The sequence below is a fragment of the Myodes glareolus genome, chromosome 4 (assembly GCF_982192425.1).
Source record: "Myodes glareolus chromosome 4, mMyoGla1.1, whole genome shotgun sequence".
Lineage (NCBI taxonomy): Eukaryota > Metazoa > Chordata > Mammalia > Rodentia > Cricetidae > Myodes > Myodes glareolus.
In genome coordinates this window covers 74392058-74417721 of record NC_142029.1, presented here as the reverse complement: position 1 = coordinate 74417721, position 25664 = coordinate 74392058, and the positions used below count along the sequence as shown (strand labels likewise).

At 51.7% G+C, this 25664-nt stretch overlaps 1 protein-coding gene across 1 annotated transcript in view; it reads right to left on the bottom strand.

Moving 5' to 3' along the window:
- Dscaml1 (DS cell adhesion molecule like 1) overlaps positions 1 to 25664 on the bottom strand; it is a 331942-nt gene that overhangs the window by 69725 nt on the left and 236553 nt on the right. The window contains exons 4-8 of the mRNA XM_048417297.3: positions 22136 to 22282; positions 15736 to 16014; positions 12635 to 12910; positions 10077 to 10373; positions 8145 to 8417 (exon numbers count right to left, since the gene is read on the bottom strand). Of these exons, the coding sequence (XP_048273254.3) occupies positions 8145 to 8417; positions 10077 to 10373; positions 12635 to 12910; positions 15736 to 16014; positions 22136 to 22282 (1272 nt within the window). The remainder of the gene's footprint in view (positions 1 to 8144; positions 8418 to 10076; positions 10374 to 12634; positions 12911 to 15735; positions 16015 to 22135; positions 22283 to 25664) is intronic.

Genomic DNA, 25664 nt, shown 5'->3' with positions numbered 1-25664 from the left:
CAATTAGGCGGCAGCAACTTCCCCAGCTCATGGTGGTGGGGGGAGAGGAGAGTGAAGGAGACAGACAATTAGCTTAACAAGGATGAGCATGAGTAGATGAGGTCTCCTTTCTGGAGTCGAATAATTAAATTACAAGGCTGCCCACGGTCTCCAGCCTTCTCCCAGGCTCCAGCCCACCCCTCTTTGGAAGCCAGTGATGCTATTCCACCTCAGGCCTATCCAGAGACACAGCCACAGCGGTGTGCACAGGCAGGCCTTGCAGACACACAGACTTCCAGGGTTCAGAAGGAAGCAGCCAGACGTGTACATAGATCCTCTGGATCTGGGGTGGGGTAGGGTGGTGGTGTTTCCTGACCAAGAGCTGCTGGTCTGGAGGACGTGGCAGTTAGGAGGGGTACTGCTTCCATGACTCCCATTAGGGGCTCAGATGGCCTTCAAATGACACCTCACCCTGCCCTTCACTCCAACTAGGGGGTCTAGCATCATGATTTTCCATGCCTGAGCCTTGCCAGGCATGCCCCCACCCACCGCTGTGAGCTCCCCATCCTCTAACCAGCATTCATCCATCTGATTCCAGACCTACTTTGGCTTTGGCCAGGTCCTAGACCTCAGCCAGATATCCTAGGGGTCTGGTCATTGGTCAGATTAATACATCTCTGTTATTGGAGGTGGTGGGGTATTATCCCTGGTCCTGAGGGTGGTTGTCCCAAGCCATGGGCATCTCTATATACATTTCTCTGAAATTCAGGCTGTAACAATGGCCCAATGCCCTTTAGTAAGAGTTCCCAGAGAAACTGCTCTCCTTAGGTCATTGTGAACTCCCTCTCGTGCGTGTGTGCGTGTGTGTGTGCGTGCGTGAGTGCGTGCGTGTGTATGTGTGTGTGTGTGTGTATACACATGTGAGAGAGAAGGAGAGACAGAGAGACAGAGACAGAGAAAGAGTAGGTCACACCTAGGCCTCTAGGCCTCCTTCTGTTTTTTTTTTTTGACACAATTGTTTCAAGAATCCAGTGCAAACCTGACTGCTACCATATCCCTGAGGCTCGGAGCTAGGATTGTGTAATAGGAGCATTTACTGCATAAATATTGTAGGTGCCCCATAAATGCTCATTAGATATGTAAATAAGTAACATGTCTGCATATCACTTCTCAGGGTGACCTCATGGGGTCTCCTGTGTGGTGGACCAGGGGTGAGGTAGACATAGAGTAAGGGTCCAGAGAGACTAAGCGGAGCCCCAACATCTCTCCCCGTGCTGCTGTCCTGTGACTATGTCCAGAGCTTCTCCTTGGCCCTTCCTAGGGCCAGGCGTTTTCTGTTGTAGCACTAATGCAGCTCCCAGGACCGAGGAACCTCTGGAATGTGAGGGCTTTATGATAGCAGTGAACTGCAGGATAGGACATTTGGCCAAGGCCTGGGTAGTCTGAGTCCATTTCCAGGAGAGGCAGAACAACAAGGCAGAGAGAGTGACTCTGGGTGAGGAACTTTTGCTCAGCAGGGGAGACCGTCTCTCTCAGTCAGGAAGGATTTACAGAGCGGTGTAAGTTTCTAAAGCAGGTTAATTCATTAACTAGCTAGTTCATGGAATATTTATGAAATGTCTTTCCCGTGAAGGCATTGCCGCTGTGTGGACAAGGGAAGCAAAAACCTGCCTAAGCTGTAGATGGAGGGCTTTGGAGAGGTTAGACACCATCCTTTATGATTACTGGGCCAGTGTCCCCTGGACACAGACACAGGACTCAGCAGAGGCATGTGTCCTCAGGAAGTGACCACAGCCTCAGGAAGCCCTGGCATTCGGGCTGACACACATGCATACAAAATAATACACATGATGAGGGAAGGGGACCAGGCTGAGCCACAGAGACCACTGAGGACTGTCCTTCCTTTCTAGTCGGTAGAATGGCGTGGAAGAGACCACAGAAAAGCAGCAGCCGGCACCCTTGCTGGGGGTTAGTCATACAGGTCGGATGGTCCAGAGCTCTTTGACGTCCTATGTGGCATATGACCGGTCAGCTCCTCAGAGGTCCGGCACAACAGTTGCTCTCCGTAACATAGCCACCATAAGTTCTGTTAGGCCGCTGTGGCAGAAGCTCTGTCACTTACTTGCCTATAGCTCTTTACCCTACATTGAAATAGTCTCTCCTAGAGGAAGGACAGACAGATACTCATGAAAGCAGGGAAGCTCATGAAACGTAGAAGATTCACGAGGCGCTCCCCCAGGTGCTAAGAACTGCCAACAGTTGAGGGACAGAGTAGACCCCTCCTGCTGATCTTCAGGAGTGCAGCTTTGCTGGTGTGGGTGCTCCTCTAAGTAACCCCTTACCTAGTGCTTCTGTAAATATCCCAATAAACCACCACCTCACTGAGCTAGACTTGAGTGTAATGATTTCTTTGACCAGTTAGTTCCCCACCTGGGGTGAGCAGACCTTTGCTCGTTTCTGCTAAGGAAAAGCCACACAATCCTTCTGCAGACTGCAGAAGGACCAGGGCAGCTTGGAGCAGGGTCTCTGCTGCTCATTCAGACAACCGTCAGAGATAGCCTTGGCGGAGGGAAAAAACCTAGGGTTCCTGGCTGCTGTGTAGGCTGGTTAGCCCCAAGATGAGTGCTGTGGGCAAGGGATTCTCAGTAGCCATGGGATATTTGATAAAAAACAAAACAAAACAAACAAACCCATGATTTTTTTTAGGCTTCTGATTTCTAGAGAGGAAGACCCTTCATTTAGCTACATTGTCTCTAAGTTCAGGGTCAGATGCTGTGTGCCATCTTCCCCTGTACCCGGGAACCAATTTTTAGGAGTTGGGGAGAGGGGTTGTCTCTGACCACCTGCTTTAATCAGTGTCAACTGCAGTTCCAAGTTTGTGCCCATGTCCCTACACTTCTGCAGTAGCTGGCCTGGAGTGTCACCTAGCCAGCGACTTCTTTCCTGGAGTAAGACACCACACTAGTGTAGGGACCAGAGGCCAGAGTCTCGACAAAGATGCAGAAATCGTGGCCGCCATGCAGCATCTGGCCGCCGTAAAGCCTTTATAGACACTTGTTTGCAAGTGTCACGCGGTGCTGACCACCAGCCCAGCCCATAAATGCTTTATGGGGTCTCTTATCATCTGTCTTTGAGGCTGAGCCTTTTATTTACTGCACCTGCTAGCGGAGTATGCACTGTGGGAAGGCAGAGCCTCTCTGTCCACACAGCACGACACAGGGAAGATATATGTCTGGGGCTGGGACAACTGAAGTCTAGACTCTGTTGCTCCCTCAAGTGACCATGGACAAGTGGCTTGTCACAACCACCTGGCCTCTTCCTATGAGCCTTGGCTTCTTCCCCTGTAAAATGGAGGGGTTTCATTTGGCGAGATGGCTAAGAGTACTTGCCACACAAACATGAAAAGATTTGAGAGAGGATTTCAGTAACTGTGGGAGTGGGGGTGGGGAGTCCTGTGTGGTGGTACTTGTCCACAACCCCAGTGTTGTTGTGGGCAGACTCGGGAAGATCACGAGGCTGTGACCATGAGCCTAGCTCAGATTCAGCAAGAGGTCCTGTCCTAGGAAATAAGGTGACAGAGCAGAACACCTGATGTCCTTTTCCGGCCTCCACATGCATGCACAGCACATGTGCCCATACATATAAGAGTGTATCTCTCTCTCTCTCTCTTTCTCTCTCTCTCTCTCTCTCTCTCTCTCTCTCTCTCTCTCACACACACACACACACACACACACACACAATATGGTGGAGGTAGGCCAATTACTTTCATAGATGTTTCAATAAATCTAATTATTTTTTTTAAAAAATAAGCACAATTTACTTCAGTTTTTATCACGACTATCCCTTCTTGTGAAGGCTTTTCCTGACCACAAGTTCCCCACCTCTTGGTGTTCTTATCCAGTCCTGATTTAGATTTAAAATTACACATTGTACACACTGTCTGTCTACTGCTGGAGGGTGGGGAGTTTTGTGTTTTGAATACATCCGTGTTGGTGAAACAAAACGAATGTCAGGAACACAGTAGGTGCACGGCCAGTCACTGGGTGAATAAACATGGGGTCGATGCCTCCCCATCCTTATCGCCCCCCCCCCCCACCAGCCCTATCTGTCCCGGAAGGAGGTTGCTTGCTCTATGTTCCCAAGGAAACTTGGCTGCCAGCAGAGCCTTTTCTAGAGGTTGTCATGGTAGAACTAGGCAATTCTCTTCCTGTGGAGCTCATGGTGCCCCCCTGCCTGTGGCTATCGGCAGGGCTTCTTTCAAACCATCTCCACCAATAGCAGGCATTTGGGTGGGTGGGTCGCCTAAGTCTTCAGATCATAGAGCCTCCCATCCCCAGCCTCTCGTGGGCGTGGGAGAGGGCTTCCCATAGGAGCCTCCTCCAGCTATGGCTGAAGCTATGCACTGAGTAGACAGAGACATATGTGTGTGGGTTTGGAGTAGGAGCATTTGAGGAGAAGAGTGTCTGTGTGGGGGCGAGTCCCCTCTTCTGCTAGCTTGCTCTATGGGGACTTGGTGTGTCCTCAGTCCAGTCAGAGCATGCCTCCTGACTTCACTCTTCCTACAGGGGCTCCTGGAGATTCAGAGGTGAGGATGGAGACATTTTCCCACAGAACCATGCCAAGAGGTCCTGGTTGTAGGCCCTGCTCCTGGTTAATGAAACATTCAGTCTTTGGACCGAGAGATCTTTTCATGACACCTTATTTTTTAGGTACAGAGGCCCCCAAAGTCCCCAAGTCTAGGTTGGATCTGTGTGCACTCCTCTTAGTATCCTGCCAGGGATCTTTCTAGAAGTTCAGAGACAAGGGCTGCCTCCCTGAGATTGGTTCCCCTTGCCTTTCGGTGCTGTGCGTACCAAGCCCAGGAAGTTCTCAGATCACCCTCATATCCTCCCTCTTCCGCTCCTCCTGCCTCACTGTGCCTGGCGGGAGCTCTTGAGCAATGTTTCATAGAATCACCCACAGCTGCCTTTCACGGGTCAGGGATGTTGTGTTGCAGGAGGAAGAATTTGTGCACACAAAACTGCTCACATGCGTGTACATGAATCTGCCCCAGAATGAGTGGGCTAGTGTGCTACTTTTGACCCTTGATGGTGCATGTAGTTTGTACATATGTGTGCATACCCCACACATATCTGCACACATGCGTGTTTGCATGTCGGCTATGTTCTGATCTTGGCTCACTGATTGAAAATTTCATTAGCAGACCAGCAGTCCCCGGAAGGACTGGAGTCAGCAGTTACTGTTCCAGCTCACAAAGCAGCATGGATTTGGCCGCACCTGGTCCACCAGTCTTGGCCCCACAGAGAAGCGGGGATTGGGGAGGGGCCTTGACATACTATTGCAGGCTTCCAGGGCCCACCCTTTTCTGCTCTTTGTCCCAATCTGAGCCTCCGACATGATGCACTTTCCAATGTCCAGTAGCCATGGGGTTTGGAGTGTTACCCCTGCATCCACTCCTTCCTCCCTAGAGTCAGGGCCCCTTGCCATACCCAGGGGCACCTCCTCCTCCCCCCCTCCTTGGGGAGCTCTTGGAAGAGCACAGTCGCTAATCAAGCAGCGTGATCATAATCAGCTTTGATGGGCTCTTCTGCAAAAGTGCATTCTAATGAGGTGGGGGAGCTGAGCCGAGAGGGTGGGGGTGGAGAAACCAAGCTTTCAGAGTGGTGGGGGAACTGGCTTCCAGGCCCTTATAGGAGTGGCTGGTCTGGAGAGGAAACAGGAGACCTTACCCCTCCTCTGGTTGCATATTGGATTTTTTTTCAGACCCTGATGAGGGGGAGCAAGAAGGTTTGCACACAAGCCTGTATTATACACAGACAGACACACAGATAGACATAGTCAGATACACACAGACACACAGACATAGGTACTCAGACAGAAATACAGACACAAAGATCCACACATGCACAGACAGACAGACACTCGTGTACACACAGATGTACAGACACAGACAAACACACAGAGACATACACAAGATAAGCAGTCAGACACAGACATATAGATACACAGGCACATACAAAACAGATACACAGAGACAGACACACAGGCACACACAATACAGATACACACACGTAGAGTCACGTGTTCATGTTCTCTCCACCTCTCTCCTTGGACTGGGAGACATTGTCACGCTGTACTATCACTATAGGCCCAGTGAGTCGCTGAGCCTGAATGCATCAGATTCAATTCATTAGGACTGATCGCTCCCTGAATGGGGCTGAATAATTGATGAGCAGAGAGCAGCTTTCAGGATGTTCTGAGTACTCTGAGGCTTGCTGGAGCCTTGTTATTATTATTGGTTTTTTTTCTTTTAGCTGACAAACCCGGCCAAATGCTTGCTGGAGCATTGGGCACAGGGAGCAGAGCATAGGTTAGATGTTTTAATATGTGATGTTTACACTGTACGCTCTTGGCCCATTGCTTGTAACAGAAATGGATACAGGCTTCCGTGATGCCCAGTGGGGTGGAAGCCGGGCAGGCAGAGCTGTGCCACATCATTACCAAGTCCATTTTCCCAGGTATGGAATGGGGTTGCGGTGCTAGCGCGTGGGCCCAGGGGCTTCCAGGAAAGGGCATTATGTAGGGAACACCCTGGCATTGCAGCAGCCTGAAGCAGGGGAATGACGCTGCTAATGTGTATCCCAGCTCTCTTTCTCAGGCCTGAAAGAGCCACAAAAGCCCCCTTTTCTTGGAACTCACAGTGTGGCTTCCTGTAAGTTACTCCAAGCCAGACTAATGTCTCAGATTCAGTTCAACAGACATGGGCTGTCTGGCGCTGTGACAGGTGGCAGGGTGAGTACACAGGATGCATGTGACCCAGCCCCGAGAACTGCTCAGGGCAAGTCAGATGACAAAAAGATAAGAAGCAGAGGGAGGAGGGCTTCCCCCACCTTTCACTGCGACTGTTGGGTTCCTGGGCCTTCCCATCCATGAGGTCACTGTCATCACACATTGAGGGGCCACCATCAAATACAGCATGTGTTTCCCCAAACACTTTCCCTCCAGACAGCCCTTCCCCTGGGCACATGCAATACTGCTTTCAGTGTCAGAACTGAAAAGACTCCAGGTCCATGACCTTCAAGGGTTCCCCATGTGTTGGGCCTTCTTGGTCCTGGGCTGTGTTCTTTCTTCCTCCCCCGGACCCTGGCCTCTGCCTTGCTTTCCCTTCCTGGTTAATTGTCCCTCCCTCTCTTCTCTGCTGGGTATTGGGAAGAGGTCTTTCCAGTTTCACCTATTTCTCCTGAGGTAATGATATCTGTAGAAGGGATGCCCCTCCTTACAGGGGCCCCTCCTTGGTCTCAAGGGCATTGTCGTCCTCTGTGGCCCTCCAAACACCACAGGTCTCCTCTGTTCTTGAGGAGGAAGCTGGAGCCGATTCTAGGTTCCCAGACTGTCCTCCTCAGGCCTGCATCCTCCTCTGGTATTTCCTGGTCAGGCCCAACAGAATCTACTTTCTCTGTTCCTAGAACTCACAGGACCCTCATCCCGGGCGCTCTCTAGATATTTGTTATGTCTGTGAATCCCAGAGGATGTATTTGGGGTTCCATATTTTACACCATCCCAGAGCCAAGGGAGCAGAAGCCTCTGAACCGTTCCTTTAAAATCAGTGACCCTGCAGACTTAGAGGATGGCCTCTGAGGGGTACCACAGACACATAGCCCCCACCCAGAACCCTGCTCCAGTCTCCCAGCAGGTGAACAAGAGAGCTTTGAGAAGGTTGGTGACGGAGCTCCAGGTCTCAGAGAGCTAGCAGATAGTCTTTCCCCATGTCACCATGGAAGTGCTGGAAGTGCTCATGCTGGGCCCAGGATGGAGCCAGGGTGGTTAGTGTGTTTCCTCTACCCTGGTCTCCTGCTGCTGCTCTTCAGGGTGGCCCTACTGAGTACCTTGTGGCTCTTTCCTGACATCAGTCACCCAGGGGAGGACCATCATCTCTTAGCTGAACCCTTGCCCAGAAAACATGCAGCCTTCCCTGTGTACAACTGAGCTTTCAAACTCCTGGGGTCAGTGCTGGTTTGTTTTGTTTTTTCCTTCCTGCAACTTTTAGCCTTGTATCCATCACCTTTCTCCCAATTCTACTCACTGGCGATTGCCTTCTGCTGGACACCTGCACCAACAACCCCGGGAGGCAGGCAGGCAACGACTCCAGGCGGGGAGGGCCTTACCTTTGACGGCAACATGGACGCTCTGGCTGATGGAAAGCTGCGGCTGGATAAGAACACTGCACAGGTACTCTCCCTCATCCATGCCTTTCTGCACGTCGGTCAGCTTGAGAGTCCCGTTCTCAAACACCACCTGGCGGTGGTTATCCGGCAGCAGCAGGGCGTCCTTGTACCATTTGATGGAGTAGTAGGGGTAGCCGATGACCCTGCAGTTGATGAGTGTGTCCCGCCCAGCGACGGCGGTGATGTTCCTCATTGCCCGGATGCTGGGGGGTCCTGGGGAGTTTGGGGGAAAGTGGAGAGGAGGGGCAGGTGGCGCCATGAGCCAGTGCCATTTTGTGGTGGGGCTCTTCTCTCTTGCTTGGTCCCTGAGCCTTACCCCTGGGGCTAGAAACTGGGTGAGGGCAGAGGGAGGACTCTCAACTATGTTCAGAGATTGCCAGGATTGGGGTCACCCATGTGACCCCAGAGCTCACTGTTGTCATCGTGAAATAGTTGCAAACAGGCATGAGTCACACATGTCTATTATAAGAATCCAGTGCCTTATGGGGCTGAATGAAGCCAATCCACAGCCGCTACAGGGGACCACCAGGACTGGGTCAGGTGAATCTTTATTTAGGGAGAAACTAGGATTGGGGTGTCAATAGTGAAGCAGAGACTTCATGCATTTTCTTTGCCTGCTCACACTGCATTCGTACCTCAAAGAACCTCCCATTTAGTAATAACTATCCAGAGGGAAGCAAGAAGGTCTTGGCCGTAAGAACCTACATGTTGTTTCTTCCAGTCAGGGGAGTTGTGTTGTGGGTACCTGAGAAAGGGCTACAAATCTGGGTTCTGGATCACATTGGCTGGGGTTGGGAGGAGCATTCTCATCTGGAGTGACTGCCAGGTAGCCTCATGGGAGTGGGAGAAGGAAGCGTAGAGGTCATCATGAAGGGACAGTACTGAAGAGCGTTGGGGAACTCTGGGACAGAACTAGAGAGGACAGAACTAGAAAGTCTCCCAGGGCTCTGGATCTGTTCCTGCTCCAGTTCAGACAGGGATACAGGGGCTTGGCTGAACGATGGCCTTCGACTTGTTATGTGGGACAGGAGAGCTAGAATAAGTGAGTTTAGAATGATCTCCATTTGTACCCCCTTCCCTGCCTCAGGTGAACTGGCAGCACCCCTGGACCGGTGTCCATTATGACAGTTTCTCTGTCTTCTGGCCCTTGGGTTAGATGTCACTGATACGGTCCAGAGAGGACCAGTCGGACTGAGAGAGCTAAGGGCATCAGAGGAGACGGCTATCACCATGTGAACTTAGAGAACTGAGAGAAGGGGTGGCTGGCACCCTGGGGACTCTTCTACTCCTCCACGTTGCCCCTATCTCTGGGAGTCACCCAACTCTGGCCTCAGTTTCAATCTTCTCTTCCTGAAGGCTTGAGCCTCGCACTTGAGAACATGATCTCCAGGCCCCTGGCTGTCTACAGCCCCTGGAGCAGGCCTGGCTCTGTAGAGCACGCCAGGAGTTCACTAGTATTAAGGTTGAGTATGCCCTACTTCTATCTGTTTTTGCCCTTTCAAGACCCTGCTGGGGGCTGGCAGATGCTAGCAGGTGCACAGAGCACTGGGGGCCCAGAGTGATTTGATGGGGTGGATAGAATGGTCAGGCTGGATTGTCGGAGTGAAGCGGGGGAGGAGAATGGGGTGGACTGTACCAGACACACACTCACACACAAGAATGGTTGATGGGACTGTGGTGGACAGGAGAGAGAGAGAGAGAGAGAGAGAGAGAGAGAGAGAGAGAGAGAGAGAAGAGAAAGGAGAGAGAAACCTCCACTAAAATCAAAATGACAATTATTAAGAAGCACACAAGAATACAAGAATGATGGTGACTACAAAGATGGCAAAGGAACTCAAAAGCCTATTCTGATATTTAAATGTGGACAGGCACCTCTTACGTTTATTCGCGCCTGATATTCAGCACTGCCCACCGAGTTCCGCGCTGTGCACCGGTACACGCCCCCATCCCGGATCTGGGGGCCCGTGACGTTCATGTGGCTGATGGTGGTGCCGTCGGACATGGTGTACTGGTTGGTGCGGTGGCTTCCATCCCGCACGATGGGCTCGTCGTCCAGGGCCCAGGTGACCGTGGGGGGCGGGGCGCCCTTGGCAGCACACATCAGTGAGAACTGCTCCCCGGGGTTGACCACCTTCTCGCTGAAGGATGAGACGATGCGGGGCGTGCCGTCTGCAGGGAGCGAGGAGCCCCCTTCAGGGTCACGAGTCACAGAGAGACTAACCCCCCAGGCCACCCACCCAGTGGCTGGGAGGAGGCAGAGTGGCAGCCAGGATAAAGACAAAGGGCTGTCACGTGTGGGTTTGTGCCATACACGAACCCATGAGGTGCAGTTACTACCATGGGGTGAGAGGCAAGAATAGTGTCTTTGAGCAGGTTGTTTTGTTGGTGGGTGATGGGAATAGCGGTGTTGACAATTACTCCCACTTCTTCTGGACATGGTGAAGAGTAGATTAATTACTACATTCAAGACATTCCTCTATTTATTAATAAAGACTGCAAGGCTCAGAAGGCACTGTGCATGAAGGCATGTGTGGGTGGAGTCTGCGTGCAGTTTTTGTACTTGACCATGCCAAGGACGAGGAGTAGTAGTGACATTTAGCCCTATTAACAAAAGACTTTATGTTTGAGGTTTAAAATGCAAGTTTCCCAGAGATAGTGGAGGTGATGGGAGTCTGGCACCAGCCTTAAGCCTTGGCTAGCCACATAATCTAGGATGAGACAATTAATTTCACGTACCCCTTTCCTACTGTGGAATGTGGGGGTGGAGTTCCCACCCTGATCATCCTTCCCCACAGGATTTGTGTCAGGGATTAAAAAGACATTAAGCACACGGTACCCCATGAATATGTATGCTTACGTATGTCAATTTAAAAGAAAAAATATGTCTGGAGGAGTTGTGCTTGCAGGCAGTCTCAGCCCTTGCAAGGCTGGCCTGGAGGATTGCTACCGGTTCAAGACCAGCCTGGTCTACATAGTGAGACCTTGTCTTGGAAAAAAAAATAAACAAACAACCAAATTAAAAAGATAAGATAATAAAAGTAGATGTTTAAAATAAATAAACAAATAAATAAATAGCAAGGCAGATGTCATAGTGTTATTGATACTCTTCAATGTTACACATCAAAATGCCAATGTTTACCAGAGACCTGGCCAGCCTGCCAGCCCTGTCCCTACCTTCGGATGGGAGAGACACCTAGCTAGACTTGGGGAGCACCTGATGCTTTCCTGGGCTTGGGAGGATATGGCAGTGTCACGTGGCCGTTGGCCCTTCCTTCTCCTTTCTTCCCTCTCTGTGCTGGCCCTACCTTTCTGTTTTCCATTCCCAGCTTCATTTTCCAAGTCTCTGCTCTCCAGGGCCACCTTCGAAGGTGCCAGAATTCCACCGAAGGCAAAAGGTTGGCCCCTCCGAGTGAAAAAATGAGCTAGCGAGTGGGGTGATCCTAAGTGGAAGGCCCCTGAGATGATGGATATCCATTTCAAGGGAGCCTGCATTGGGATGGCGTATTTGCTGGGAAGAGTGGTGAGGTGCTGGTTGAGCAAGCATTGGGGCTTGTTGTGCACAGCCCTGTGAGTAGGGGGAGGCACAAGGTCTTAGGTTCAGTGTTCAGTGGCTGCCAGCTATGAGGCCCCAAAGGCCCTGCAGTGAGACCAGGGAAGACCCACCCCTGAAGGCCTGAGGTTGGTATATTCGTTAAGACAGAAGTGGTGTGTGCCTGTTGCTGTGTGTGGCTTTTTGTAGTAGAAAAGACCAGCTGGGGACACCCTAAACCTAACTTGTTGGAAGGTGGGGTTCCTACCAGCCCTGAAGGTCCCTTTGCACTAATGAGCAAGAGGCATCTCCTCTGTGGCCTCAGCCTGGTGCTGGGGTTCATGACTGGGCGAGTGGAATGTAAGTTTGATCTGGGTCTCGTTTTTGGCCAAGCATCTTGCCCTGTGTACAGCGTGGACAAGCATGCACAGAGGTGCCGTGTGAGGGACCCTGGGTGGTGGCAGCTGTAAGAGGAGAGAGAACAGGATGGAAACGGAGACCCCTGCTTAGAAACAGCCTGTTGAGAAGAGGCCTCAGGTTGGAAAGGATTCCAAAGTTCAGAGGCTTCTGGCACCACAGCCTCTGGAAAAACCAGAACCTCCAAGACTCTAAAGAAATCTCTCTACTAAGAAAGCGCTAGTAACTGTTGAGGGCAAAAGTAGTATATAATAGTATTGTTAAAAACCCTTGTTCACCAGACATGTGGCCAAAGCCTCGACTTCCTCAACTTCAAAAGTAGGGTACACTAAAAAGGACCTCCACACAGGGCTCTTGCAAGCCTAATATGAGGGCATGGTGTCTGCCATGTGTGCACTGAGCACTGGACAGAAGCCTCCCAGCACGGGGCAACACCTCTCAGGAACTACAACCCCGCTCTGCCCTGCCGCACACATCCACTCACCTTCTAGCACAATGATGGCAAAGTCCTGGGCTGTCTGGGCCTTGCGGGTGGCAAAGCACTGGTAGGCTCCCGAGTGGCTCTTCTGAGCCGAGGAGATGAGCAGAGTTTCATTGCTGAGCCCGCGGATGGAGATGGCCTCCCCCGGCAGCACCAGTTCAGTGTTGCGATACCAGCGGATGGTGAACTCTGGGGAGCCTGTGAGGGCGCAGGACAGGATGACCGTGCTACCGATGCCCGTCTTCAGCTTCTTTGGTGTCAGGGTCACATGAAGGGGGTCTGAGTGGCCAGGTTGGGAAGAGGTGAAGACGTCAAGGGAGGTGGGAGGAGAGGAAAGGGATACAGAGAGTTTACTGTGATGGTATGTGCCCGGATGGACAGAGGTCAGCGCCCAGCTCCGCAAACGTACCCGTGTGAGATCTGGGACTAGGAAATCTGCTCTGGGTCTCAGTTTACCTATGAGGCATGTGTAGATACAAGCCAGGATTTTCTGCTGAAAGTCTTGTTCTGATGACCTCTACTTCCCTAAGGTGGGTTCCTCCACTTAGGCAGAGCTTCATGGCCCCCTTAGCTCACCCAGAAACCTGGAACCTCGACTTATATGGCAGGCATCCAGAAACCAGAAGGCACTCTCCTTCCTGCCAGCTACCTCTCACCCCCATGCAGGCCACCAGCCCTGCTTTCAGCTAGCTGAATATCCTTCACATGTCTGGGTCTTCATCACCTCCTTTCCCTCTACCCACCATCATCTTTGCTGCAGTCGTCTCCTGCTCAGCACATTCATGGATCCCCCAAACTCAGCATGAAATCCAAAGCCCTCAGGGGCCCAAGGTACCTGCCCCCATCTGTTGTCACTAAGGTGACACATCTAGGACATCAATGACCTGTATGTGGCATTCCCTGGAATGGTTTGGTTGCAGAATCTAAGCTCTAGGCCTAGAATGCTCTGCCTAATTCTTGTTGACCTCTGGTCACTTCTAGTGACTCTTCCTGGATTTCACTTCTCCTCCCACTTTAAGTCCTTCTCATATCGCCCCCCCCCACCAGGGAATCATCAATGCCGTACCTAGCAATCTGTCTAGCATTACCCTTTTTCTCATCCCTTGGATGGTGGGCCACCTGGAAGCAAAGGCATCCTGGGCATTATGTCCCCACCAGGACCCGGACTATGAGCATCATTGACTGGATGGATGGTGTACTGGTGGCAGCCCCAAGTTGGCTTCCCTCACTGGTTTTTGTTCCTGAGCGCTCCTGAGCAGGAGTTCAGGCTACAAGAGTGTAGGAAGCTGGGGACATTTTAGGAAGGAATATTAGACCTACGGGGATGAGAGAAGGTTGGACCACTTCCTCTTGAACCCGAGCCGCCAGCAAGCCTGTGTGTGTGTGTGTGTGTGTGTGTGTGTGTGTGTGCACTGTGGGTGTGGACATGTGGACAGTGTGCAGATGGTGGCCTGTAGTTGACCTGAGGAGTGTGGAATAGTGTGGGGAAGTGTGTACTGGTACAGGTGTGTGGACCCCACAACTGTATGGGAATTTGGGGAAATGGGTGGGTGGATTTTGGATGCTCGTGCCTGTGATTGTGAGTGTACCTGCTTACTGATGTGTACTGGGGAAGGTGTGAACGCCACAACTTTGCCTACAGTCATCATGCTGATATTTTAAGCATGTAAAATGTAATAGGTGTGACCTCCTGGCTTATTTTTTTTCCTCTCTCCTCTCTCTTTGTGTGTGTGCATGCATGCGTTATTTTGACTTTTGAGACAGGATGTGACATAGCCTGTAAGCTTTCCTAGCCTCAAGCTCCTAATCCTCCTCACAGGTACGCACCTGGATTAGATGAGACATTTTGGACAGTGCTGAGAACAAGAGGGGAGGTACTGTTACGATCCTTCTGTCCATCCAGGGCTTGCTCGTGAGCAATGGTTCCCTAGTTTCCTTTTCTTAGCGCTTGCCTCCTCGCTGCCCTGGGGCAGTTCTTGGGAGGCCCTTCTGTGCTACTGTCACTGTGACTCCATGTAGGGGACAACCTCCACTCTACGTCATGGGTAAATGCACATGAACTGTTAAGGCTTTCTGGGCTGTGGGAGGATGTCGAGCCCTGACCTGGCTAGGGAGTCAGAGGCGAGGCTGGAAGGCCAGCAGGAGCTCTGCAGTGTCTGCAGCGCACTGAGGGTCTCGTGAGAAGGTGGCGAGAGGCTGAGGGATACCTTGGCCAACCTTTATGGCATCGTGGACTCTGCCGAGGATGGAGTAGAGTCACCCTAGGTAGCTCCTGCCTTGTCAAGCTGAAATGGCCTCAGGGAACTGTCATGCTGTTGAGGACAATGTTCAAGGGCTCAGGCTAATGCTGCCTGACACCTAGAGGGGTCCTCAGGGGTCCCAGATCCCAGCTCCTTGGCTGCCAGAAAACTCAGGCTCAAAGGAGCCTCGGCATCTTCTGGATATGGGCCAGGTGAAGAGTCAGAATGGACGGCGCTGAGAGAAGACCTAGGGTACTTCCATGGCATCAGCGCCCCTGCCTTCACTGCCTCTGCCTGCCTTCTGGGGCTCATAAAAGAAGTCTACAAGGCCTTCCTGTTTTTCATAGCTTCCTGGACCCCAGGGCTCTATACCAAGAAGAACAGGGACAGAGCAAACTCCATATCCATGGCAGCTCCAGGTACAGCTGACGTGGCCACCTCTGCTCAGTGACTGGTCTGATGAATCAGGACCCTTGCCCATTATTCTTAAAATCTTGGACTGTCACCCTAGATGGAGACACAGTTCCACCTTGTAGACTAACATCAGTATTGACTCCCTTAGCCAGACACAGCCTTCCCTTAACAAGCCCAGGAGATCTCCTTCTTCACAAACTCCCCACAAGACCCCCATAGCCTGCTTGATTCCTGGAGAGACCAGGTGACTGGAGGTCATGGGTACTGCTGCTGATGTCGGGACTGAAAGGGAGGGCTGGTTTCACACCAGTGGCCTCTCCAAGCCATAACCTAGGAGCTTCTCTTGGGGCAGCAGGAGGCAGGAGCAGGGCCTGTATGATCGTGGTACTCCATTGCACCAAGGCCAGCACTCCCAAACATTCCTAGGGCCACAGAAGGCTCCTGACTCACCGATGACTGTGAGGATGCCGTTGGCCTCTGCCGACCCAAAGGTGTTGGTGACCTCACAGATGTAGGTGCCACTGTCCTCAGTGCGCAGGTCACTGATGGTCAGCCCTGTGATACGCTTAGCCCAGCGGCTGTCAGCAGGGAGGGGCCGGCCATCTTTGAGCCAGCGGATGGCAGGGATGGGGTAGCCAGAGGCAGCGCAGGGTAGTTCCACTGCGTGGCCGGTCCACACTTCCTGGGAGTGGAAGCCATCCAGGATGGTGGGTATGGACTCTGCAGGGTCTGGAAGAAGAAAGGGTCAGTAACTGAGGCCATCCTGGGCAGAGGAAATAGGAGTGAGGAGAGGGTAGCAAGGCCTCCAGACAGAAGCCCCGTCCCCACTCTTATAGAGAGCAGTTTCTAGGGTGGCAGCATTTCCAGAGGAGTGCATGTGCCCTCCATGTGTGTGCCTAGATCAGGTTGAGCCCTGAGAACCATGCTTGTGAGCCAGGCTGTGTGGCTGGCTGAGGACACGGCAGGGTTCAAAGTCCGAGGGTCAGAAAGAACCAGACGACATGTATGACGGCTGACTTCACCCTGGTATCAGGACATGATAGTGGTGTCAACATCTAGCAGTTATCAGCGGACCTCAAACCAGACTGGAGACACCCCTCAAAATAGGTAAACAGTTAGGGCACCCTGCCCTGTCTTGAAGTTTTGATTATGAGCCTAACCTTTGGTGGCTATGTCAGCTCTTCAGTCCCTTGTTCTGCCTTCTGCTCATAATGTGGGCAGGCTCAGAGTTCATGTCAGAGCCCAGAACCGTGTGGGAAGAAAACCAGGAGAAGCCAGCACCTGTGAGAACTGTGACCCTAGGCGGTAGAAGACCCAAGGCCCTGAGGCTGAGATGTCCAAGTCATTTGTGGGTGTTCCTGTCTACTCTCTCAGCCCAGCTCCTCATGGGCAGCTGTTTCTGGGGTTCTGCCCTTTGGGTCCCGTCTCTGCTGTCAAGGGTCCTCTAGCCATTCTCCTGTATAGAACACCTCCATTTGTTTCTTTTTTTAGGCATGGTCCCTAGCCAAGGTTGGCCTTAAACTCACATCACCACGGATGACCTTGAACTTCAAAAAAAATTTATTACAGTGTGTATGTGTGTAGATGCACGCGTGCGCACGCGCACACACACTTTTGAGCACATAGGTGTGTACATGCCATGGGTCATGTGTTGAAGTCAGAGAACAACTTCGAGGAGTTGAGTCTCTCCTTCCGCGGTGTGGGTCCTAGGAATCTCACTCAGGTTGTCACTATTGGTGGCACCTTTATTGCTAGGCCATCTTACTATCCTATGATCTTGAATTTCTGGTCATCTTGCCTTTACCTTGTGAGTCAGTGTGTGCCACCACGTCCACTTTATTCTGTGCTTGAGATCAGACCCAGGGCATCCTGTGCGATAAATAGGCACTTTAGCAATGGAGTTGTATTTCCCTAACACATCCATCTTTTCTTTCTGCTTAGCAGTTCAGGCTTACCCCTAAATGCTTGGCCATCCTCCTCTCCTAGCCTCTTGAATGCAGGGATTCACAGGCATGAGCTACCAGCTCCAGCTTTTACACTGACTCTCAAAGTCATCTCCAGCCAGTCCTGGCTGTAGCCTGTCCTGTCCACACTCCCCACTGAGGCAAGCTGGGTCACCCAGACATCCAGCCAGTCTGCTCTACACAACCCACTCTGGTTCACTGTTCACAAGCCAGCCTCAGCGGCGTCTCATACACACCTCCCCCTACCCGCTGTCACTCTCGCTGGACTCCCATGGAGTTTCCTTTCTTTCCCTTTCCTTTTCAAACAGTCCCTTTCCCTTTTTAAAAAACAAAACATGCAAAATTATTTTTTTTGAACGGGTAATATATGCAGGTGCAAAGCTTCAGAAAAGCCAAAGAGTGTAGATGGAAAGGTGGCCTCCCCCAGCCCCTGGCCTTCTCCTGTTGTCTGTCCCTCGAGGCCAACTCTGCAGCTACCTGTCTATTTTAATAGTAGCTGCCGCAGGCCAGGCATCCATCTTCCCAGAAGACAGCCAGGCTTTTTGAGGCAGTGTTGACCTGTGATGCTCCTCCTGTGTCCAGTGTGGATTAGGGTTTCTGCCTGTTGAACCTTCCGTTTCTCAGGTGTGTGTGGAGTGTGTGTGGGGGGCACGAAGGAATGAAGGTATGCCTGTGAGCCGGCTTTTCTGTATAAACTCCACACTGAGAACTTTATAGACTCGAGCTGCATTGTGACTTCAGAGAACTCAAAGAGATGAGGTTGCTGAGACCAGAGAAGTGTGGGGACCAGCCCAGAACCACATGGCAGAGTGCAGCCCCAAAGGCAGGCTGTTCTTATCCTTGCTCAGCAGATGGGGCACATACTGATGGAATGATCTAACATACTGAATTTTGTTTGCATGAACAGGACAGCTACTGACCCTCATACCTCCCTTCACCAGTAGGGCCATCTGTTCTTTGCTCTTGCCCCTTGGGAGGGGTCGGACCTGGAGTCTCTTTGGGAGAAGGACTTTCCAGAAGGCTATCTTTGTCTCTGCTCATGGCTAGGACTCAGGAGGTCCAAGTGCCGGTTCTGTGTGCTCTCTAGTCCGCCCGGAGACTTTGGGTGAGTCTCATGACTTCTGCAATGGGTGTCTTCTCTGTACACAGTGGCCGTGACTGTGGTGCCTCCACATCTGATATTACTTTCCTAGGCAACACATGGCAGGATGCACACTACAGTGCCTCATCTCCCTGTGTCTACAGGGGGTACAGATGCATCCGGTGATTGCCATTTGATGCTCATCCTTTCTCTGTGACAGACTTGCTGTCCTTTCCCCTCCCCCACCCCAGGGGGAATGGTTGATTGGTTGGGATCAACAGAGCCAGCGCCAGAGAAGAATTACTCAATGTGACACTTAATTGATGTGAAATACACAAATTCCATGGCACAGGGCAGAATTTACAAGCGGAGGGGCTGCCGGGGTGGTGGAGGAGGGGCGGGGTAGGGGGGAGAGAATTAATCACTGAGGCCAAGGCGTGAAATTAAATTCCGGGGGGTGGTAGGGGAAAGAAGCCTCTTTCATTACCGGGGAGCAGAGAAGTAAAGGGCTGTGGTGTGTACACGTGACATCCCGGGGGACTGGGTGCTACCAACATGGGCACGGGATTGGGAAAAGACAGACAGCCCTGCCTGAGGTTGTGGGGGTCCCAGGCCAGGCTGCTGGGATGTCCTGTGATGTCTGGGCTAAGTCTGGAACCAGGGTAAGTGCTGTCTGCTCCATGACTGTCCTGCATGTGCTGGGGGAGGGGAAGCTGGTTTCACATCTTGTCTGGTCCTCAGTCTCTGTCTCATGGTGAAGCCTATACCGAGTCTGGGATACTGGTATTCCTTTGAGTGCTTGTGGGAGGGAACTCTCTAGAAAGCCCTAAGTCATGTGGGGCAGGTGTTATCTGGAAGGATTTAGGGGAGATTTAGACTCTTTCTGTAACTGCCCTTGTCTTGGAATGTGATGGGAATGGGGTGAGACAGTGCAGGAATAGCAAGGTAAGATCTCTCTGCTAAGCTGCAGCTTCTGGAGACTTCCCCAGCATCAGGTACCACTGAACTCCGCATGCTGTATCCTGCGACCTCCTTATGACCGCCCAGCTAATTGCATTTGCCATTCTTGGTTCTCAGACCAGCGAGAGGAGGTTGGAGACGTGATTGGATGCTTGGTGGCACGGCTTACAAGGAGCCTCTTGTGCCATTTCCAGCCCAAGGGGCAGGCCCACCTTTGGAGGTGGGGAATCCTTTCCCTGGCCTTAGAGGCATGGAGCAGGTTCTTCCTTGGGACAGGCTGGGAATAGGAGGTGCGTGGGGACAAGGAGCTGGTGAGCCTAGAGGTTGGAGCTCTCCCGATGCCATTCCTGGCTTCCCTCTTATCTCACTTGCCGTTTTACAGAGACAAGCAGCTTGCACACAAGCTGCCTTGTCACACCCGATCACATCAGGGCCCCGCGTCACTGCACGGCCTCCCTTCCTCTCCTTACTGTTCCCTTCCCTCCAGCATCTTCTTTCCTTTCCTTCACTTCCCTTTGTCTTTGTGTTTCTCTGGTCTGGGTCCAGGTTCAGGTCTCCTCTACCGGTCACCATTCCCTCAGTGCCCAAGCTCCTCTCCCGGGTTGACCTCTGTATCGGACCATTGTTCCCTAAGGCAGGGTTTTATTTTTGAGTCCTTGGGAGTGTGGTATCTCTCTTACTGTTCTCCCACCATGCCTTTTACCCACCATGATGGTGTAGGATGAGAAAGAGAAAAGCTGGTATAGCCTTCAGCTTCTGGAATCTGTTCTATTGGGGAAACCCTGCCTAATTCTCACACCTCACCCCCAAAGGGGGAGGTTTAATCATCAGAGCAGAGAATGGAGGACTTGGTGGAGGTGAGCAGAGCAGGCTAGCAAGAGGTTTCAGGCCTCCCGCCCCAGAAACTGTATGAGAAGCATGCAAATGAGATGCAAAACACCATGCAAACAAGGCCCTGTAATTTGGAAGCGAACCACTCCAATGCAGCACACTCTGAATTGGCTGCAGATTCAGAAGTCCTACCACACACGGTCCGTGCTCTGGCCCAGTGTCATCTGCTCATGCAGAAGCACAATTTCCATTGGCGTTCATAATGCCACAAATGTTTACTTGGTACCTATTGTGTGCCACACACAGAACCAGGCACCAGAGACACGAGGGTCAAAGTGGGGAGCCTGGTTCTTGTCTCCTGATTCCTGTTCTCTTTTTCTTGCTTTCAGCTATTCTGGGTAGATGAGATGGGTCCTGGGGAGTCACCTGTTGATGAGGGCTGGCCTCTGCAAGTCACAGATGACAGAAGCAGACAGAGGGCCTGCGTAAGGCCTGGAGTGGGGCATTACCTCGTGGTTTTAGTCCCCCCCACCAAAGTGAAGTTGTATCAGTTTATCTTCTCTCTAAAAGACATTCCACCACCTCCTCAAGGCAAGGATGCTTAAACTGTAGGTCAAAAACCCTCAGGAGGTTGTGATAGCCATTCTGTGGGTTGGAACCAGCGCTGAGAAAAATCAAAATAGCGTGGAATACAATAGAAAACACTGGATGCTGAGAATGTAGAGTTGGGAGTGTGCTTGCCTAGCGTGCATGAAGTCCTGGGCTTGACCCTCAATACAGCAGAGACCTGGAGTGATGGCACATTTACAACCCCAGTGCTCAGGAGGTGGAGGCAGGCGATCAGAAGTTCAACGACATTCTCAGGCCAGTCCGAAGACTTAGAGTTCATGAGACTCAGTCTCAGAAAACAAGAAGGCAAAAACCAAACCAAACCCAATGAATAACAAAACCCACAGGGCAGAAAGTATCAGAAACTTGGTGTGGTCACACATGCTTGTGATCCTAGGACTTGGGAAGCTGAGGAAAGAGGATCACTGAATGTTTCAGGTCAGCCCGTCTCTAAAAGAACCTACACTCCACCCCAAAGGAGGTATCAGAGACTGTGGTGACCATGTGGGGAAAATCCCAGAATGCATTGTACAGGTGATGGAAGAACATCTGTGGATGGATGCCAAAAATTTGGAGCCTTATACCTTTACCTCTCTTTGCCAGAGGCTGTGTGTGGGTGTTCTGCTGACCCTCCCTGCCTCCAACAGAAAGGTGCTACAGCCAGAGGGCCCAGAGTGTGAATTCTGACTGGGCATCCCACTGGCTCCTTATTTCAGGCAGGCCAATCGATTCCTGTGAGAAATACAGAGCATTCCACACACCTCACAGGGCTGTGGATGCTGACCAGGTAGCTCATGGAGAGCTACCTGATACTTAGGGCACAACACACACCATTCACCTCTCCTCAGACACCACAATCACTCCAGAACAAGAACCTCCTAGAAACATTTATCATTTATATTCTACCTACTCTCCAGTGCTGTGAGGTGGCCTCCAACAAAGTTTATACACACAGACATACACACACACACAACAACAACAACAACAACAACAACAAGAACTCCAGAATCTTTAGGAATACTTAGAGACACCAGGACATGAAAAACCCTCCTGAGTACTACAGCTCTAAAATACTACAGATTTAAACAATGAGTTTCCTGACAATGGCAAAAAGCGGAAGTGGTGGCAGTGGCAGAGGGACTGGAGAGGATAACGAGGCATGCTTGAGAACCATCAGACACATGGAAACCTTTCAATCCTTCAAGAGAGCCAGGTGTGGCCTGACAGTGGCTCCTGGACCGAAGATGCCTCTAGAAAAGCTCTCACATCGAGGCTACTTGACCCAAGCTGGGTGAAGGCTTGCCGAGTGGTACCTATGTCCACGATCATTACTCTCTTTCTCAAAGCAGATACAGAAGGCGTCCTGTATCTGTGGAGGGTCAGTGTACCCCAGCAAGCAACCTACCTGTCACAGAGAGCCGAGCCCCGTTGCTCTGACGAGTCTCCCCACTGTATTTGTGCTTAGTAATGCAGCGGTAGGTGGAGAGAGCGTCCTCCTTCTGCACGTCTGAGATGTAGAGCCCACCGTGTGAGGTGATGAAAAACCTGTTTTCTGGAGACACAACCAGACAGAGCCTGTTACTTCACTGACTGAGGCAGCTCTGATTGGCAGGTGGTCTGCCTGGAGCTATCATGAGCCAAGACAGTAGGGGAAAACCAGGGATGAGGTGGTGTGGCCTCTTATGTGCGTCACCGCCAATAGGCAAGGCTTTTAGCCGCACACAGCACACGGACAAGTAGAGAGGGCAATTCTTTTCCACTGTGGTCACTATGTAGCCCAGGCTGGTCTCAAGCTCAGGACTTTCCCGCCTCTGTCCTGAACCAATGGATTGTAGTAGATGCTACCACACCTGATAAGGAATTAGGCTTTAGCGCCAGACTGAATGAAATCGGTGTCTCCATTGGGTTTTTCTACTTATTAACTGTGCCGTCTTGGGCATCGCTTAACCCCCTGAGTCTTAGATGTGCAGGGTACTTCGGTATATTTTGGCTGTATCAAACGGCAGCCTGTGGAAAGTGCTCACACGGTGTGGAGGGGTCCTCTCATTGTCTACCCTTGGTAGGAGTCTGCAAAACATCCTCGCTCGTTGCCCAGTGACTCCTAAAATTGCTAGTCTCTTTTTCAGTGGAAGAAGCAAATGTGCAGTGACGTCATCAGCCTGGGCTGCACTCAGTCACTGCACCAGAACTTGGGGTTCTGACTCCTAACCTTCCGTCTACATCGAGCCAAACAAAGCCCTTGGAATTGCTAGCACCAGCGTTTGTCTTAGGGGAGGAAGCAAACGTGTAGTGATGTGATTGGCCTGGACCACAGTCAGTCACTGGGCGGGGATTTGGGGGTTCTGACTCAGCCTTCCTTCCAACACAGTCTGTGTTGACTGCGGTGCCACTGTCCTTGCCTCACTGTCACCCCTGGGTGTCAGGGAGGCAGAGTAGACCGGCAGTGGGACACTCACTTGGCCGCTGCTATTGTACTTGTTTACAGCACAGTGGTCGTCTCTGTGCAGGTTCCTCCAGTGAACCTTGACTCTGAGCTGATGACAGCTGATTTAAGGGGAGAGGTGGCCTTGGGTTGGGGAGTGGCTGGTGGCAGCAGAGGACCCTGCTCACTGAGAACAGAAGAGATCAGACAGCCTGGGGTCACACTTGGGCTCCGCTATTAGCCTGGGGCCACATTTGGGCTCCGCTATTAGCCTGAGGTGACAGAGCTTCTCCAGGAAGTATGAGGTCGGGGTAGGGGTAGGGGGGTGATGTGAAACCAGGGGATGGGCCTACCAGCCTGGTGGGCTCTAGGACGAACCCTACACCCTAAGTCTGGATCTTACAGAGGTCTGCAGCCCTGTACTTAGCTCCCAAGGTCTAAATGAGGAGCAGAAGGAGGGAGAACATGAGCAAGGAAGTCAGGATCACGAGGGTGCGTTCACCCACTGAGACGGTGGGACTGATCTAATGGGACCTCACCAAGGCCATCTGGACTGGGAGTGATGGATCATGTGATCAAACTGGACACTCTGAATGTGGCTGGCAATGAAGGCTGACTGAGAAGCCAAGGACAATGGCACTGGGTTTTGAGTCTATTGCATGGACTGACTTTGTGGGAGCCTGGTTTGTTTGGATGCTCACCTTTATTGACCTGGATGGAGAGGGGAGGACCTTGGACTTCCCATGGGGCAGGGAACCCTGACTGCTCTTAAGACTAGAGAGGGAGGGAGAGGTGGGGAGGAGAAGGGAAAAGGGAGGCGGGGAGGAGGTGTAAATTTTTAATAAATAAATAAATAAGAAAAAAATAAAGGTCTGCAGCCCTTTCCCTGGGGCAGACTCCCAATCCCCCCTCCATCCCAACAGTAAGAACTCAAGTTGTGACTTACCCTATAAGGAATGTTCTGTGATGCTTCCTGTATGCCCTGAGCACCACTTAGGGGTGATGTGTGTGTGTGTGTGTGTGTGTGTGAGACCAGAGGACAGTCTTGGGTACTGCCCCTCAGTTCACATCTTTTTTTGTTTGTTTTGTTTTTTGAGAGAGTGTCTTGCTGGCCTGGGATTCACTATGTCGTCTAGGCTGGTTGGTCGGTGAGCCCCAGGGCTCTGCCTGTCTTCACCTCTCTGGAGCTGGGATTACTAGTGAGCAGAGTCCATTGCTCCTTGTTTATGGGTTCTGGGAAGTGAACTCGGACAAGCGCCTTCCTGAGAGCACCTCCCTGGTCCATAAATTCCGTTCTGAGCATGAGGATGAAAGCCAAAGGCCCTTTTCTCCTCAGAGGCTGCAAAACTGCAGATGACAAGTTTGATGTTCTAGAGAGTATCTTTGAAAGTTTCTCTGGGCTTCTTTTGAATAAATATTTATTGATTTGTGTGTGTGTGTGTGAGTGTGCTTGTGCGCGTGTGTGTGTGTGCATGTGTGTGTGTGTATACACGTGCGCGCACGCATGCATGTGCGTGTGTGTATGTCCGTGTGCATGTGTGTGTGCAGATCAAAGGACGCATTGTGGGAGTCAGTTCTCTCCTTCCACCATGTGTGTTCTGGGGGCTGGGCTCAAGTTGCCAGGCTTGGCAGCAAGCGCTCTTACTCATGTAACCAGCTCACCAGCCCGTCATAGTTATTTCTTCAATATGGCTTTAAATAACTTCATCAATCTGGGCTCTTCTGAATGAATTTTGGTCTAACTACAATCCTAATTACTCCTCTCTTCCTTCCTCCGCCTCCCCATCTCTCTCTCCTCTCTCCTCTTCTCTCCAGTGCCCTGGACCAGCACCAGCAGCCTTTTTGCCAAGTGTGAAGCCCTAAAAATCACATTCTGCTGATCCAGGTAGGAAAGAAAAACACTTCACGTAACACAGCGCTAACTTTTTTGGTGAGACAGTATGACGCAGAAGGCAGCACCGTCAGCCAAAGCCTTGATTTATCCTTGTGATCCGGCTGGTTACTTTCCTCTGTGACCCCTTGTGGGCTTACTCCTGGGTCATCTAGGTCATCCCATGGTCTAGCTACCTCTTGTTGGGAGTTCTCCCGGCTGATCCCAGGGATACCAGCAGCCCTCCTCCTCTGGGTGCCAGGGAGAGAGGCACCATGGGGGGAAAAACAGGAAGGGAAGGGAAGGGAAGGGAAGGGAAGGGAAGGGAAGGGAAGGGAAGGGAAGGGAAAGGAAGGGAAGGGAAGGGAAGGGGAGGGGAGAGAAGGGGAGGGAGGGGAGGGGAGGGAAGGGAAGGGAAGGAAAAGGGCTGACTGAGTCCCTCACCCCCACCCTGTGTCAAGTGTAAAAGCCCTCTGGACATTTAGTATGCAACTGAGATTGGGGTGTAGAGCGACTGTGGATGTCACTGTGGATCAGAGGATGGGGAGGAAACTGAGAGGGGGAAAAACCAGGAAAGCCATCAAAGCAGTGTTAGCAGCCCACAGGTACACAAGTGACCAAGCCCTGGTCAGCCTGAATCCT